Source organism: Bos indicus x Bos taurus, chromosome 29 (assembly GCF_003369695.1).
Source record: "Bos indicus x Bos taurus breed Angus x Brahman F1 hybrid chromosome 29, Bos_hybrid_MaternalHap_v2.0, whole genome shotgun sequence".
In the NCBI taxonomy this organism is placed as follows: Eukaryota; Metazoa; Chordata; class Mammalia; order Artiodactyla; family Bovidae; genus Bos; species Bos indicus x Bos taurus.
Window position 1 is genome coordinate 22,983,102 of NC_040104.1, and position 17,071 is coordinate 23,000,172.

The 17,071-nt window shown below is 42.9% G+C and overlaps 1 protein-coding gene across 1 annotated transcript; it reads right to left on the minus strand.

Annotated features, from left to right (window-relative positions):
* Positions 1–3,802: 3,802 nt before the first annotated feature.
* On the minus strand, positions 3,803–15,587 carry TBRG1 (transforming growth factor beta regulator 1). Its single transcript, XM_027532723.1, has 9 exons — positions 15,197–15,587; positions 13,502–13,572; positions 12,280–12,512; positions 11,556–11,692; positions 11,112–11,258; positions 7,192–7,289; positions 6,850–6,960; positions 6,318–6,460; positions 3,803–4,156 (listed from the first exon to the last, which is right to left on the minus strand). The coding sequence occupies exons 1-9, from the start codon at positions 15,344–15,346 to the stop codon at positions 4,011–4,013; spliced, it is 1,236 nt and encodes a 411-aa protein (XP_027388524.1). The 5' UTR covers positions 15,347–15,587; the 3' UTR covers positions 3,803–4,010.
* Between the last annotated feature and the right edge of the window lie 1,484 nt (positions 15,588–17,071).

The following is a 17,071-nucleotide window of genomic DNA, read 5'->3' on the forward strand; positions in this document are numbered from 1 at the left end:
CAGTACCAAGATTTTAGTTAGTAAAAACCAAAACAGCTATGCAGCATGCAAAGAACTTTGGCTCCTTTGAGGACTTCTAGCGTACAATTAACTCCTCATACCTGCACCTTGGTCTCTGATTCATTTGACCTCACAGAAACCACAAACCCTGCACCAGCTCCTGAGAAAAAAATCAATCTACTGTGTACCCCCAACATACAGGCGCTCAGTAGCTGTTCTAACCTGGAAGGAGCAAGAGACAGCCAAGAGCTCTAGGCCTGTGTTCCCTTCACTCCTGGTAACCTAGGGCACACCGTACAACTAGTTAGGTTTAGGTAGCGGATATCTTCATGCAAAGTCATGTGAAAATTATTTTTAATGGTTGAATAATTTAAAACATTGTGTAGGAATTCAGGTTATTTCCCAAATGAAAATAATACTGTTTGAAAATGAAATTTATGATCACTGTAGAAGACTTGGGTGCTAAAGAAGAGTGTATGATGTAAAATCACGCCCAAATTCATCATCTGGACACAGTGTTTTGGTGATCATCACTTGATTTGTTTGGGTCAGATTTTACACACCACTACACTGTATATTATTTAGTAATTGGTGTTTTTTATTTATTCTAACAAAATAATTTCCCTAGGTAAAGTGAAGAGAGATTTCATTTGCTTCAGTTGGTGGGTGCCCCATACTTAACCAATTTGCCATGAGTAGACAGACAGGGTTTTAAACTAATACTGTGATAACCGTTACATGTCAACATCGTTCTGCACTTAATCTCTTAGGGTCCTTAATGTGGACTAACAGGGTTAAGAATAAATATGTTTAACATTTTAATACCCACAGCATAACCCTTCCAAAGGGTTCAACAGGTGACATTTCCACCAAGGTAAAGTCCCATATTTCCCCCCTATTCTCACCGACATTGAATACTGTCAAACTTAAGAAATCTTTAATAATCTAATAGATGAAAACAATTTTTAAGTGTATAGCTAGGACAGTATTTTTCAAGTTATTTAAAACAATGATTCATAGTAGAAACACTTTGTGTCATTCTGCATATCCCCACGTGTACTGTGTGAGTGGGAGATAAACACCTATACACACAGTATAGTTGAATTCAACCTTTCAGCATCCAACGCATTCCAGTATGTTCTGTCTTCGAACTTAATTTTAAAATATGTGGGTCTTGACTGCCACAGTTGAAAACAACTAACAAAGCTGAGATTTGTAGTTTGAAAATACTTCTAGGGAAGCTACAAATGAATGCTTATTAAAGTAAACCATGCACTAACTTATGGGCTTTCCTGTGGCTCAGTTGGTAAAGAATCCACCTGCAATGTAGGAGACCTGAGTTCGATCCCTGGGTTCGGAAGATCCCCTGGAGAAGGGAAAGGCTACCCACTCCAGTATTCTGGCCTAGAGAATTCCATGGACCGTACAGTCCGTGGGGTAGCAAAGAGTTGGACACGACTGAGTGACTTTCACTTCATTTCATGCACTAACTTATAAGAACTTTTTAATATCTTTCTTAAAATGAAGCTCACTGTGAACTTGTAATTAACTTGGGCTGTAACAGAATGGAAAGATACAGATTATGTGATAAAAGCAGCAGATACCACTTCTGTGTTAAGTACAAATGGGTTCTGGCATCTGAGGTAGAGAAATAAGAAAAATGAAAAACATGCAGCAGTTTTGAGTGCTCTCCTTTCTATCCCGATTTGCTATTATCCATATTTTATTGTATTTTTGCACTTAAAAGTTACACAGACTTGTAAGACCATAATTAAGAGTCATAAAATCAATATTAGTCACTTTAGCATCTGATACGTTATGGTGGCCAGTGTGATGTGCTCTAAAGGTGGCATTTGATTCGTCCCTCGACTGTCCAGATACAGTCCCATAAAATGCAGGCCCCCTGTTTGTTTTCTCCGTTAGTGGGTATGGATTGTAGCACAGTGACAATCCAGTTCCTCCACTCTTCCCCATCCTTCTACCTCTGGCCTCCTTTGGTTCATTCCATTCCAGCCAGCCCTGGTTCCTGGCTGGTTGACAGTGAATCATCACACAGGTACGGTGGAGGTGAACTGGCTGGGCTTCAGTGATAGGGTAAGCCTCTACCTTAATGCTGTAAGTGGAGTCCAGGAAATTCTGTTATATAGAATGCAGTTATTACACAACTAATGAACTGATGGGGTGAGTCTGTTACGGAGGATGGAACCAATCGTGTATTTGTGTTACTGTGTAGCTTCAATGTATTCAGTGGAGCCACAAAGGGGATGTAGACAAGGCTAGAGATGACTTTTTGGATCCTCCTGTGAAATGTGAAGAAGATGAACAGTGGGCCTTGCGTGAGGAACTCTGCCCGTGGCAAAGGTCATGAGGAAGGAGGCCTGGCATACGCACAGGCGGGATCGAGCCTCAGGAGGCCCCCTGGAAATTCTCGAGCATCTACCCCCAAAATCAGAGTCTGCCTACTTTACTACTTTGTGGTCTCACCTACACCTCTGACTTTATGGGGGACTGCCCCCCACCACCTCTCTCTGAAAAAGGGTTAACTTAGAGTTCCAGTTAATAATAATTCCTGGGCGTGACCGGAGTGTTTCAACCTACAAACTCCTCTGAAGGTTCTCTAGCCTGTCTTGACAGGATTGTCCGGCCACATGTGATTGTTCACAGCCTCCCAACCGTGAGAGGCACAAGATGCTCTGAACTTTCTAAAAACAGATTCTTTTGAGAAGTTAGAAAATTATTAATATAGTATTAGTGGGCTAGTTAGGAATTATACCGGTGGAGGGTTTCATTGTTGAGCCAATATTTGCTGCTACATATCTCTTGCTCCTTATACACATTAATGAATATATAGAAGAAATAAGTATTAACCTTTGATATTAATCACATTAGACCTTAGGCTAAATAAATTCTTTTCTTAAGTAAAACCCACTACAACCTCACCCTATAGGAATGTAACTTCATCTGGTACCTTTGGAAGGTGGGGTCTGTTTTAAGAATAATCACCCCTGGAGAAATAAGTGTTCTGGTTGACTGACCGCTGTCACAAGGAGAGGGTCATAAATTGTCAGCAGGCCCCTTGGCCAGAAGATGATGTAACACCCCTAAGACCTCTGTATACATTTGTATGAAGCACCTGACTTTGATAAAAGTCAGGACTGCTGACCCCACATGACTTTTGTTTTACATCTCTGTGTATAAAAGTAGACCATGGGAAAATAAAGAATGGGATCAGTTCCTCGAAAGACTGGTCTCCCCATGTCGTTCTTTCTCTCACCTTCTGGCTGAATCCCCATCTGGAACGTGGAGGCTCGTCAAGCCTACTAATTATGCCTGGGCTTCTAAGATCTGACCAGGGAGGCCTTAGTGTCTCCTCTCCTTCGGGAGAACAGGAGGACACCTGCAGCCTACGTAGGTGACATAAATTCCTTGTATTGGAATTTTATTAGCTTTCCACGTAAACCAAGTTATTCAGCCTCTTTTCTCCACTGAATTTTCCTACTGAGCTATCCTTATTCTATTACTCTTTATATCTCTAATTAATATTTAATTAAAGCTATTGTATCCTGATCGCTGAAGCCGTCTCTCCTTCGAATTTCCCTGGATCCACCGGGGCTGGACCCCGGCACTGGACCTTCCAGCTTGGGGATAAGTAGGATCTGACTCTGATCACACTGACGTGAAGATAAAGCAGCAGCTGGCTGCAGCGGCTGAGACAGTCAACAACCCAGGCTCAGAATCAAGGGTGGAGGGTTGTCAGAAGGTGTAAAATTCTGATTATATCATGATGACAACAAGATGAAAATAAGCAGAACTGTCAACAGAAATTTATTACTAAAAATAAAACCAAGTTGAAGTTTTTCCCAGGAAAGCTGTCACCATGGGAACCTCTGCGACAAAATGTGTTAATTTACTATCTTCTTCACTCCTGAGTTGCTGCCTTCTTCTATATAGTCTAATTAAGCTAAAATACCCATCCTGATGAGAATGATGTGGTATCGACTCCTTTTACTTCAATCCGAAGACTGAGATGGGCTGCACGGTGACGGAGACTTCAGGTGCTGTAGGTGAGCGTCTACCAAGGGTTCATGGGTCAGGAACATGGGTTGGTAAGAAGACACAAAGGCTGTAGGCTGAAGCTCCGGGAGGTCCAAGGATCCTGGAGAAAAAAATTCCTTAAGTTCCACTGCTGCCTGGGAATCTTAGGAGACTGGCTTGATCAGACACACACATATCCTTTTAATTCTTTCAATTCGTTTGCATCTGTCAGCCCAATTCTGCTCTTGTTTGATGAGACAGGACAGATATTTACTTCTACAATGAAGCAAACTGGCTGAAATACAGCAAGTAGTGCTGGGAAAGCTGGAGAGCCACATGTGAATCAATTACAACCCCACACCCTACACAAAAAAAACTCAAAATGGTGAAGACTTTATATAAGACACGACACTATAAAACTCCTAGAAGAGAACACAGGCAAAACATATGACATAAATTGAATGTTTTATGTTTTCTTAGGTCAGTCTCCCAAGGCAAAAGAAATAAAAGCAAAAGTAAACAAATGGGATCCAATCAAACTTTAAAGCTTTTGCACAGCAAAGGAAACAATAAAACAAAAAGACAACCTATGGACTGGGAGAAAATATTTACAAATGATGCTACTGACAATGGTTTTGTTTCCAAAACATACTAATAGTTCATACAGTTAAAAAAAATTAAAACCCAATTGAAAATGAGCAGAACATCTAAACAGACATTTCTCCAAAGAAGACATACATATGTCCAATAGGCACATGAAAAGATGCTGCTGCTGCTGCTAAGTAGCTTCAGTCACGTCTGACTCTGTGCAACCCCATAGACGGCAGCCCACCAGGCTCCTCTGTCCCTGGGATTCTCCAGGCAAGAACACTGGAGTGGGCTGCCATTTCCTTCTCCAGAAAAGATGCTTATCATCCCTAATTATTACAGAAATACAAGTCAAAACTACAATGATGTACCACCTCACATTAGTCAGAATGGTCATCATTAAAAAGTCTACAAAATAATAGATGTTGGAGACTGTGGAGAAAAAGGAACCCTTCTACACTGTTGATGGAATGTACGCTGGTGCAACCACTGTGGAAAACAGTATGGCGGTTCCTCAAAAAACTAGAGTTATAAGCATGATCCAGCAATCCCACTCCTGAGCGTACACCCAGACAAGACTATAAACCATGATCCAGCAATCCTACTCCTGAGCGTACACCCAGACAAGACTATAAGCCATGATCCAGCAATCCCACTCCTGAGCATACACCCAGACAAGACCATAACACAGAGAGATGGACACCCCTATGTTCATAGCAACAGAATAGTCAAGTCACTGACAGATGAATGAATGAAGATGTGGTATGTAAACATACAATGTGATATAACACAGCAATAAAAAAGAATGAAATAATGCCATGTGCAGCAACATGGATGGACAGAGGTTATTATACAAAGTGAAGTAAGTCAGAAAGAGAAAGACAAATACCATATGATATTGCTTATATGCGGAATATAAAATACAACACAAATGAACATATCCACAAAACAAAACCAGACTCATCGACATAGAGAACAGACACGTGGTTGCCAAGGGAGAGGAAAGGATTGGGAGTTTGGGATTAGCAGACTAGACATGCATACTAGTATGCACATGGATAAAATGTATGGATATTTTATGGATGGATAAAAACCACACATAATGGATAAAAACAAGTGTATAGCACAAGGAACTATAGTCAATATCCCGTGACAAAACAGAATATAAAGTATATATGTATAACTGAATCACTCTGGCGTACAGCAGAAATTAACAGTGTAAATCAACTAGATTAAGTAACTTGCCTAAGGTTACAGAGCACAGTAGGTAAAGACAGAGAAGTTAACTCCATTTTCTCATTTCTAGTCCAGAGCTCTCCCTATATGACACCCATGCTGGATCCTCTGATCACTCCACTCATTTGTGGGGGGAATCCATGGAGGATAGGCAGGATCAAGGCCATGGATTTCCATACTATATGTTATGTTTCAAGTCCCACAGTGAACTTCCCCTTAGAGTTCTGCTGAGGACATCCAGCTTAGAAAATGAGCTGCTCTAAGTTCTTGGTGAGCCCTGCCACCCCAGGATCTCAGCCACGCCTTGAGACTTCTGCTAGAGCTACCTGTGGCTGGAGCAGGGAAAGCCTTTGTCACTCACTGCCCAGGTCAGTGGGCTACTCGGCGATGAAGGAAGAGGGAAGGGTAGCCTAAAAATGGTCAACTTTCAAACCAGAAGGGAAAAATAAAAAAGATACCTTGTAGAATGGGATCACTATGATCTTCATCGAAGGTGTGTCTCTGAAAGGCTTCAAAGCTTGTAGCTATGTCATTCTCTAGCTGTTCTTGTGGTGGGGGGCTGTCTCCAGGTTTGCACACATCAAACTTCACCCACTGGTAACTGCAGGACCAAAGGGAACATTATTGAGTTGTCCTTTGGCTGTTAATCCATTTGTCCCTCCAAAGGGATCAGGTATTTTTTTCTTTAGGTCTCTCCTATATATATCTGAAAAACATATTAACTAACCAAAATTGAAAAGCACAGACAGGCGTCTCTAGTGACACTTTTTCTGCAGGACTTCCCCATCCATTAGCTGTCATGATGCACACAAATGGTAAGACCTTCAGGACAGCAGGGTACCATCCACAGGCCGCAGAAGACGATACTGTGCCTTATGTACAGAAGCAGCTCAGTAAATAGATGAACAAGCAGAGCAGTGGCCACCAGTTTAGTCCCTGGCCCACTGACCATGGAGCTTCTTTCAAGGAAATGGATTCGACCCCACTTACTTGACACATTTTCGAGCTCCTGGACAACTCTGGATCAGGTTGTGGATGGTTGGATGAGAAAACCCAAAAAAGTCAGCTCCAGATGGATGCAGGTTGGGTATTAGTTTTCCCCTAAATGGGAGACAGAGAATTTTTGCTTGAGAGCCGAGAGATGAGTATGAACACACAGAGTAATCTTTCCTGACTTGGAGAGTCTGGAGCCTGTAGCTGCCAAGATACGCCAAGGACATAGGCTAGCTTTCTATACAATAAGGGATCTCTACTCATTAAAAGCAAGAGAGAAGGTCTCACTGTACCCCAACTGACCTTTCTAGCCTGCCTTCCAATTACTGGTCAACTTACATAGCCGTGCTGATGGTCTTGAGCAGCTCTGCATGACAGGCATCAGCGGAGGAGCTGATGATAGCATTCTGGGGGTCGTCTTCAGGAACAATTTCAAACTGAGAAAGATAAAGGAGCAGTGAGCCCAGTCTTCAGGGAGAAGGTGGCAGTCACACTGCTGCTACTGCTGTTCTTCACTCTGGAGCCCGAAGCAAGGTGTGCCTCTTGTTTAACTGTGTCTTGGCTGTTAGACACTCCAAGCCATAAAACAAAGAAAGGCTTTCAACTGTTTGATTCTGCACCCTTTGTTTAACTACTGTCCAGAGGGCAATGCTTAACTTGTTCCATACCTTTCCAGATGCTTTCTTATCCACTAACATATTTATAAACTATAAGTACAGATATTTTGAAACAAATGAGATTGTTCTCCACATAACCTTACATTGATTTTACAGTATCTAGGAAGAGATCGAGGCCATTTTGACTACAAATCTCCATTTCACTTTATTGAGTTGTAAAATATCTTGATTGTTTATAAAAAGAAACTGTTCGATCAAAATTCTACTAATACTGAGGAATTTTTGCCAGGAAAGTATTTTGTAACAAGTGTGATCTAGCTAACAATTCCCTGACAAATTTTCTATACTGTTTAAAGACTTTTGACAAAAAAAAAAAAAAAAAGAAAAAGAAAAAGAAAATTCTTTTCTGTAACACGTTCTATATTTAGTCAGTTAAATTCCTTAATCAGTTTTCTATAAAGTTCAATTAAGCAGTTTCCAGTCTTTCAAAGTTTAATCAAATTATTCCACACAGGATTAATCTATTTTCTGTATATCTATATATATATACACCCACACACATACACACTATATGTATTTATAAATAGTATATATGTGTTTACAATTATGTGCATTTATCATTTTTTTTTAAGAATCCAAAACAAACCCTACTGAGTGGCTTCTACTACTGTTAGTTTTCCTCTGTGGTTATTATTTCACTTGATTCAATCTTCCTGTGTCAAATTTCAGAGCTCTTTAAATTTTGTTAATAATAAATTATCTTGTGAGTAGTTTCAGTCAGAATGGTTTTATTATTTCAATGACATATGTTGCAAATTTAACATTCTGATGGTTTATACTGATTTCTCAGCTAATTCATGAAAAAACTGTTAACAATTATCTTCGAATATTTCAGGGTTGCTCTTCTATTTGATACTGATCACACCAATCCCAACCTTTTATATTGTGTGTACACTTATATATCCTATTCGAGCAAAGCACAGTTAAAAGCCTAAAATGTATTATTTTGGTCTTGGGATCTTTCTCTACTTCATTCTTTTAACTGTTGTATAATATTATACAAGGTGGGTATATTTTAATTTTTAACCATTCTCCTACTGATGGCTATTAAGGCTACTTTTAAATTCTTGCTATTGCAAACAATGTCGCAATTATACTGTTATATGTAACTCTTCTGTTCACATTTGTGCATCTAAGACATTCCAGAATATCTAGAAGTATCCTGGACCAAAGATTCACACATTAAAATTGTTGATACTACCCCAGCAGCCTTCCAAAAAAAGGAACTTTACAATTTTCACTCCTAATAATGCCATTTGTACTTGTTTTCCTACACGCTGGCCAACATTTGCTATTATCTATCTGATATTTGCGTATGAGAAAAATAAGATCTTTTTGTTTTATTTTCATCTCCCTAACTACGAGTGCTGTCTGCTCTCATCGACCATCTGCACTGTTTCTGTGAAATACCTGTTTTTTTTTTTTTTCCCATCTGATTGCTTTTATATCTTAGACTACAAGAGCACTTTATCTGGATTTTAATCCACTGTGATATGTTTTCTTCTTGTTTGTTGCTTGAGTTTTAACTTTGATTATGGTGGCACCCCACTCCAGTACTCGTCTGGAAAATTCCACGGATGGAGGAGCCTGGTAGGCTGCAGTCCATGGGGTCGCTAAGAGTCGGACACCACTGAGCGACTTCACTTGCACTTTTCACTTCCATGCATTGGAGAAGGAAATGGCAACCCACTCCACTTGCCTGGAGAATCCCAGGGACGGGGGAGCCTGGTGGGCTGCAGTCTATGGGGTCGCACAGAGTCAGACACGACTGAAATGACTTAGCAGTAGCATGGTGGTTTTTGTCATTCAGAAGTGTTTAAAATTTTAATAGTCAAATCTGTTACTATTTTCCATTATGGCTTCTAGTTTTCACATCTTGCTAAAGAAAACCTTTCCCCTCACCCTAGGACAATAAAACTATTGTTCTATGTTTTAACATATTACAGTATAGAACATTCTATGAAGCTAAAGTAAATAAAAGTCATACTGGGATTTATAGTCAAATAGATGAAACAGAACTGTCTGGAAACACAACAAAGTATTACATGTATTTAGTATACATTAAAGGTGTCACTTGATGTCAGTTAGAGAAAAAAAGGAAAGCTCAGTATGGAATTCTCCAGGCCAGAATACTGGAGTGGGTAGCCTTTCCCTTCTCCAGGGGATCTTCCCAACCCAGGGGTAGAATCCAGGTCTCCTGCACTGCAGGCAGATTCTTTACCAGCTGAACCACAAGCAAAGCCCACTTCACTTCACTTCAAAGGTGTCACTTGATGTCAGTTAGGGGAAAAAAATGAAAGCGCACAAGGTACCTGAAAATCCTGTGTGGATGGACTAATGGCTTAACAAAAGAAACAAAAACCCTACAGAATCTGTGTTTTCAAAAACACTTTAGCATTTGTCTTTCAGGGGTCCCTTGGTGGCTCAGGTGGTAAAGAATCCACCTACAATGCAAGAGACCCAGGTTCAATCCCTGGGTTGGGAAGATCCTCTGGAAAAGGAAATGGCAACCCACCCCAGTATTCTTGCCTGGAGAATCCCATGGGCAGAGGATCCTAGTGGGCTACAGTCCATGGGATGGCAAAGAGTTGGACACAACTGAGCAGCTAACACTTCCAGAGGAAATTAAGGACCAGCTTGTGGGTTGTCATTTACGTTCTATTAGGATTCTGATTAGATTTTCCTTAAATATATAGATTTGTTATAAACACTGCTACATCAAGTCTGTCTGTTAGAACACGTTCTAAAGAGAAATGCTGCATGGCCAAGGTCATCAGAACTCTCAGCTGCATTTAAGAGCCTTCTAACAAGGATAGGAGCGATGCAGTATTATCCACAAGTGGCAGGCAGGCTCTCAGCTTCTGCTCAAAGCTTCCACCCCATTTTCCAGCCACCTGCAACATCATCAGACAGCGAAGCCTGCAACTCTGACAAGAGTCTATCTTCCCCAAGGATCAGAGGACATGGTGTGGGAAAATGAACCGTCTTGAACCACAGCACTGAGAGGATGCGCAGTAAGGGATTTCCCCAGTAGTCCAGTGGTTTAGTTTGCCTGCCAATGCAGGGGACACGGGCTCAATCCCCGGTCCCAGAAGATCTCACATGCCGTGTAGCAGCTAAGCCTACGCGCCACAACTACTGAGCCTGCACGCCTAGAGCCCGTGCTCCACAAGAAGAGAAGCCACCGCAATGAGAAGCCCGCGCGCAGCAATGAAGACCCAGTGCAGCTGAACATAAAGGAATAAATTAAAAAAAAAAAGAGCACGCGCAGGCAAAAGTGAATACGTAGTTTATCTGCTGCCTCCATTTTGGTTCCACCTGAACGGGCAGAGTGTCACACTAATCTTCCCTGAGTGTAAGCCTGAACTTCACACACAAGCAGTCTGGTCAGGCCTCACATGGTCACCACTAACGTGAGGAGCAGAACGGTTCACCGGAAGGGGTGTCAGTCGGGGAATCACACGGATGCAGATTCACGTCCTGGCTCCATCACTTACTCACAGAGTGCCTGTCACAGAGAAGGTTCTCAGAAAAAGAGGGGAAAAGGAAACAAAACCCAGCAGTTATCCTTAGCGCAGGTACCTGAGGCTGCGTGCCACCATCCTTGATCTGACAGGTGTACAGACACTCCTGGTCTGGACTCCGCATGCTGGCATAGACCCGAGTGCTGCAATAGCCCACGGGGTAGATGGCAGTCTCGTCATGGAAGCCAGGTCGGTCGGTGATGATCTAGAAGAGAAAAGATCCCCTCAACTTGCCACTGAGGTCGCTGGAGAACTGAAAGGCCCAGGGTACTGTGGAAGCCTCTAGAACCACCTTGGGGCTGAAAAGAGTGACTCAGATCAGAGAGACAAAGAGCGCTGGATGTGCAGCCGATGAAAACAATCTGCTTTCCTAGGGACTGGAGGTTTTCAGGGGTTGGTCTGGATCAGCGAGGGACTGCTGCTTATGGGAACAGGGAGGGAAGGCTCAACCCCACTCCCGAATCTCTGCTGCTCCTCTCTCTTGGTCGCTGGGCTCACTCACCTCCCCCAGGCTATACACTGTTAGGCCCCCCAGTCCGATGGGGAACACAGGCCGTCCTGAGGGGTCCAGGGCAATGGGCTGAACCGGCTTGCGAGCACCTGCCTCCATTTTCTTTTTCTTGGATGTTTTCTTCAGAACTGAAACGCAAATCTGGGGTCACCCACTTTAGGTCCCTCCCAATGCTGAGGGGAAGGGAAAAAATTTACACGATGCTAAGAGCAACGAGACAATCCTGGTTCTACGCACACATTGAAAGGGCACATGGGGCTTTTCCCCAAAGCCCTGTTTATCTTTCTAACCCGCCCACCTGGCTGCAACCAATTTCAGCATCAGTGCTTAGGATCTAGAAGCCTTACATTTTGTAAGGCCTCTGGCTTCACTTATAAGGTCAGCAATTTTCCAAGCCATCCATGTGCTCAAAGGCCACCGAGCCCATTTCCCTGCCTCTAGGAAAGACTGAACTGGAGGCTCCCAGACAGCTGGGAATGTAGGAGAAGTGGGGGAAGCCCTGAACTTCTCTCATTATGTTTAATCAGGTCTAAACATGAGTCCTCTACCCGGAGTGGCTTGAAGACACTTGGTTTTCAAGGGCCTTTACCAGGGGTACTTAAGGACCAGTAAGAGTTTACATCATCTCTGTGGCCGAGTGTCTACCAGTCAGGACCAGGTTCTTTTCATTAGTTGCTGAGCCACCAGGACAACTGATATCCTCTCGCCAAGGTACCTTCCAGTTTGTTGTTCTCTTTGCCTTTTTCTTTTTTCTCCTTCTTGGATTTCTTCCCAAATGGTTCCTCAGCCCCAGTGCTTGGCCCAGAGACCGGCCCAGTTCCCTGGAGGGTTCCCACAGAGCTGGCCACAGTGTAAGTCAGGGGCAAACTGGAGCTGTGGGAAGGAGCTGCAGCCTGTACGTCCCCTTCGGTTAAGGCTTGTAGCTGGAGGAGCTTCTTTAGCAAGTACCTGAGGTTGGGGAGGAAAGGGAGCAAGGGGTATGAGCTTCTGTTTTGTCTCAATTCCATATTTTATTCAAGTACTAGGAAAAGTCACAAGTACATGCAAAGACGATCACATTCACAAAAGTAAAGTTCTTATTAAACCCTGGGAAAAACGAAGCTCCAGAGGATAACACCTCAAGAAGCTAAGGATAAAGGACTACAGTGCATCCCTTCTGCATATGGAGAGCTCTTCTAACTGGATGCTGGAAGATGTTAGGCTTCCAAAGGGCACATATCATGAGCTGCTCACTCAGAGTACTCAGTTCAGTTCAGGCGCTCAGTTGTGTCCTACTCTTTGCGACCCCATTAATCGCAGCATGCCAGGCCTCCCTGTCTATCATCAACTCCTGGAGTTCACCCAAACTCATGTGCATCAAGTCAGTGATGCCATCCAGCCATCTCATCCTCTGTCGTCCCCTTCTCTTCCTGCCCCTAATCCCTCCCAGCATCAGGGTCTTTTCCAATGAGTCAACTCTTTGCGTGAGGTGGCCAAAGTATTGGAGTTTCAGCATCAATCCTTCCAATGAACACCCAGGACTTGTCTCCTTTTAGAAGGACTGGTTGGATCTCCTTGCAGTCCAAGGGACTCGCAGGAGTCTTCTCCAGCACCACAGTTCAAAAGCATCAATTACTACATACTGAATAAATATTTGTAGGAAAAAAATGTAGTTTTTAATTCCCTGGCTTTTATAATAGCCCAGTTATAATACCACATTACTTATTAGATGTGGTCAGAGGGTTTTGTTGGAAAGATGGAGAGCGCTGTTTCATCATCACAGTCTAACATGACCTGGGTTGCTATGAATCAGTACCACAGGCTGTGAGTTTCTCTGGACCACACTGGTGGCCGGTGCAAAGTACAAAAATCTTGATGGAGGAAAAAACCCCCATGAGCACCAACACCATATCAATCACCAAAAATGTGATTCTGAACACAAAGTGACCCCAGCTCACCGTCTCTCTTCTTTTGCTTTAAGAAATTTTTCCTCAAGACGAGCAATTTCATCACAAATAGCAGCATTTTCCTTGAAGAAAAATTTGGAATATAATCACACAAAAGGAATAAAAGATCAAAGTAGGCTGAGAAGAGGAGCTATATTCCAAACCAAAGAGCTATGTGTTGCTAGGGAGAAGAAGAGCCAGTCTACAGTGCAGACAAACTGTAAAGAAACCTGTAAGTAAAGGTAGGGCCAATTTCTACTATGGGCAGAGTAGTAATTTGGAAACTGCACCACCTTCGAGTGAAAAGGGGGAGTTAGTAATTATTTTGCCAGAACAATACGGCAAAGTAGGGTGTCCCAGAAAAATCAACACATATGGTCACCTTAATTAGGGTAGCCATCAGCAGCGAGAAGGCCATACTGCTCAAATCTATAGATACTTTACCTCAACCCTTATAACAATAGGGAACGTCCTCATTCCCAAGTGCCTTGACTCTTAGGGAGCTTATAAAGCAACCTAACCCAAAGCAAAGCATACAGTAATGAACCTTAAAGAGAAAAATCTGGATGGAACAAAATCAAGTCTAGTCTATAAAATTTTAAACTTCACAACCTATTTATATGTATTCAAGCATCATCGTTCTTTACTGATGGCTCCGTTCATCTCTCAAACATGAGTCCTGAGGGGACTGTTTCAATCTGGATGTTCCACAGTTGGGACCTCAAACGTTGAACGATCAAAACAATACCTTTTTTCTTCACGAAACCTTCTTCATGGGTCTGATGGAACCAAGAGTCTAATAATAATACAAGTGCCAAGCTTTAGGTACCGCTAATATTTAGGGATAAAAGAAAGGCAACATCAATTAGATACCGAATCCTTTAAATTCTGCTTTTCTTACTTCTCTCCAGTGCACATAGCAGGTGGCAAATAAATGTCCTCAGAATAAGTGTTCTAATTTCCAAAGCTTTCCCTGTGCGTCCAAAAAAGCTAAGGGATGTTCAAATTTTGGTATGCGAAGAGGTAAGGTGTTGATTCACATGTGGGAAGACATTTGAGATACTTGCTATCTCCAAGCACTGAGCTGAGCTTGAGCAAGCCACAATATCGTCTAACAGTTGTGGCTGGCAAACCAGAAAGAGTTCATTCATTAAATAAACCTGCTGCACCTACAATAAAAGATCAGCAGAAAACTCGGAAGACTCACAAGAGAGCAGAAGCCGGGACTATTGAAAGTTTCATGTGCCTGTTCAGGGAAGGGGTCGGCTGTGGGTGTGCGGAGTGCATGGGAACAGGATGCGGTAATGAAGTAATAAACTAGAATCAGGTGTTTGACTTGTTGGAGTCAGGGCTCTGCCAGAGTTCTCAAGTTTCTTTGGAGAACCAAAGGCATTTCCAAGGATTCTGCGGCAATAAGGAAAATGACTAACGCTTACTGACACATCTTCTAGGTACTTGCCCCTTAACTTTCCTCATTTAATCTTCATTAACTCAGCAAGGTAGTTAGTTATTAGCGCTCATTTGCAGGCGAGGAAACAGAATTACAGGAATTATGTAATTCGCACATGGCTAACCACAAGTAATGTACCCTGGAAGAGCTAACATTCTATTAACACTGCCACTCTGGGAAGGGGAACAGTTCGGGTAAAGATTTCGCGAGTTAGGAGAGGCTAAAGGTGGAGAAGGCCCGAGCGCCGGCATACTTACAAACACCGTGGCTTTGGCCGCTCTGCGCAGCCGCAGGTACTTGAGCCGGTACTTTTCGTTTTGACTCTTCTTCGGGAGCTTTTTCATCCTGGCCTTGCTGGACTGCAGCGGGTCTCGCGGCGAGGAGGCCAGGCTGCCCAGCAGGCTCATGGTCCGGCCCCGCTATGGGGGCTCCAGGGCGCGGCCTGCATCGGCCCTTCCGCTGAGGAGCGGCCCTCAACGTCGGCTTGGTCTGGGCTGGGCTGGCGGGAGCGGGCCTTTAAAAAACGACCTCTCTGGAAGGTTCACCAGGCGCCTGGCTAGGCCAGAAATCCTGTAACCGAACCGACTCCAGGCACCTCCTGCACTTCCGCATCTGCCTCGGAAGTCAGCCGCGACCGGAGATTACGTCACGGCGTCAACCTCACGTAACTTCCGGTGCTGGAATCCGGTCTCGGCAGGGCGGATCTGCGGCTCGGGAGGCTGGGGGGAGGCGGGGCTTGGTGAAGAGGGAGAGCGGTTGGAAACGACCGTTTGAGACGTTGTGTACATGTGTGTGTTTAGCTGAGGCTTGTTACTGTTGAGCTAAAGACCAATACACAAAAATCACATGGTTCCTAAGCCCGAAGTGTTTTAGCACCTCTTTCCCACATTCCTTACAGACTGGCCTTCCCCGATTGTACGACGCGCTGGAGCGCATAAGGGGAGTGCTGTTGTCTGCTTCTTTTCTTCATAAAGCTGGCATAGATGTTTCCTGAGGGCCTAGTACGCTGTCATTTTACTGGGATTACAGTGGTGAATAGAAAAAAGAAGTCCCCTGCTTTCAGATTAGAATCTAGTAGGGAAGATGGAAGATTTAACCGGCACTTTTAATAAGGGGCTTGCACTAAGTAGGCACTCAGTATATATTTGCGTAAGGAAACCAAAAGTATGTTTCTGTGCTTAAACTAATATAGCTCTAACTCTGTAACCAAGGTCTGCCTAAAATCATCAAGTAGAATAGACAGTTCTTTAGAATGCGGTATTGGTAACTGTACTGGATTGGAAGGTAGAAGGCTTGCAGTATTCTTTTTTTCCCCCCAGCCATGCCACTAACTAGAGTGAGCCTCTGGGTCCCAGGTTTCTCAAAACTGAGTATGCTCTTTAGAATGATGAGGTGAAAGACAGTTATAAACTGAAAGATTCTGTACTGATACCTAATTACTATTGTGTATACTCAAAATTTAGATTTCTAGAATTGTATATGGAAATTAAGAAAAATATGTACACTGTCAAAACATTAAGTTACTGGAGAAAAACCTGAAGCTTAAATAAGAAACTTATGATCAGCTAAAAAAAAAAGAGGTTTAGAATAAAAAATCCAGGTACTTCATTTCTGGAAATTGTAAGAATAGTTGCAAGAGTCCTGATAAAATGGCTTTCCCACAGAGAGAAGGTTATGAGTCCTTTATGTCCATCCGTAGTGTAAGCTGCCCCGTTGGACCTCATGTTTCTAGTGTGCTTTTACAAACATACTCAAGGCAGCCTTATGGATTCATGTCTGGAAATTGCCAGGAATACTTTCAGCTGACCAACTATCCATACTCATGCCTTTCATACTATAGATTGGCACTTTACCTTGGAACCTGAAAATAGGTTGTTCTAACTGACAGGAAGTTTTCTTTCTTTTTTTTTACCTTTATTTGCTAAGTGCCTGATTTATTTGATGTTCAGCTGTATTTTGTCCTTGCAGGCTTCGTGATCTGACTCTGTTTTCACTATTCCTCCGCATATGTTACATGTATCCTACCTAGTGGGAGGGAAAGTACTGTCATTTATCTTGGTTTACAAGCTGCTCTGGCCAACGGATTTCTGTGGCATTTACATTAACATTTTATTTTTCATTAGAAATACTTC

What these genes read in the sequence shown, in the direction of transcription:
- TBRG1 (XM_027532723.1), bottom strand. Translation starts at nt 15,346, where the DNA reads ATGAGCCTGCTGGGCAGCCTGGCCTCCTCGCCGCGAGACCCGCTGCAG. An exon ending in GGAGCTCGAAAATGTGTCAA is followed by an intron (nt 6,461 to 6,849) that starts GTAAGTGGGGTC and finishes TTGGTCCTGCAG; the next exon opens with TTACCAGTGGGTGAAGTTTG. An exon ending in TAGTGATCCCATTCTACAAG is followed by an intron (nt 4,157 to 6,317) that starts GTATCTTTTTTA and finishes TTTTTTCTCCAG; the next exon opens with GATCCTTGGACCTCCCGGAG.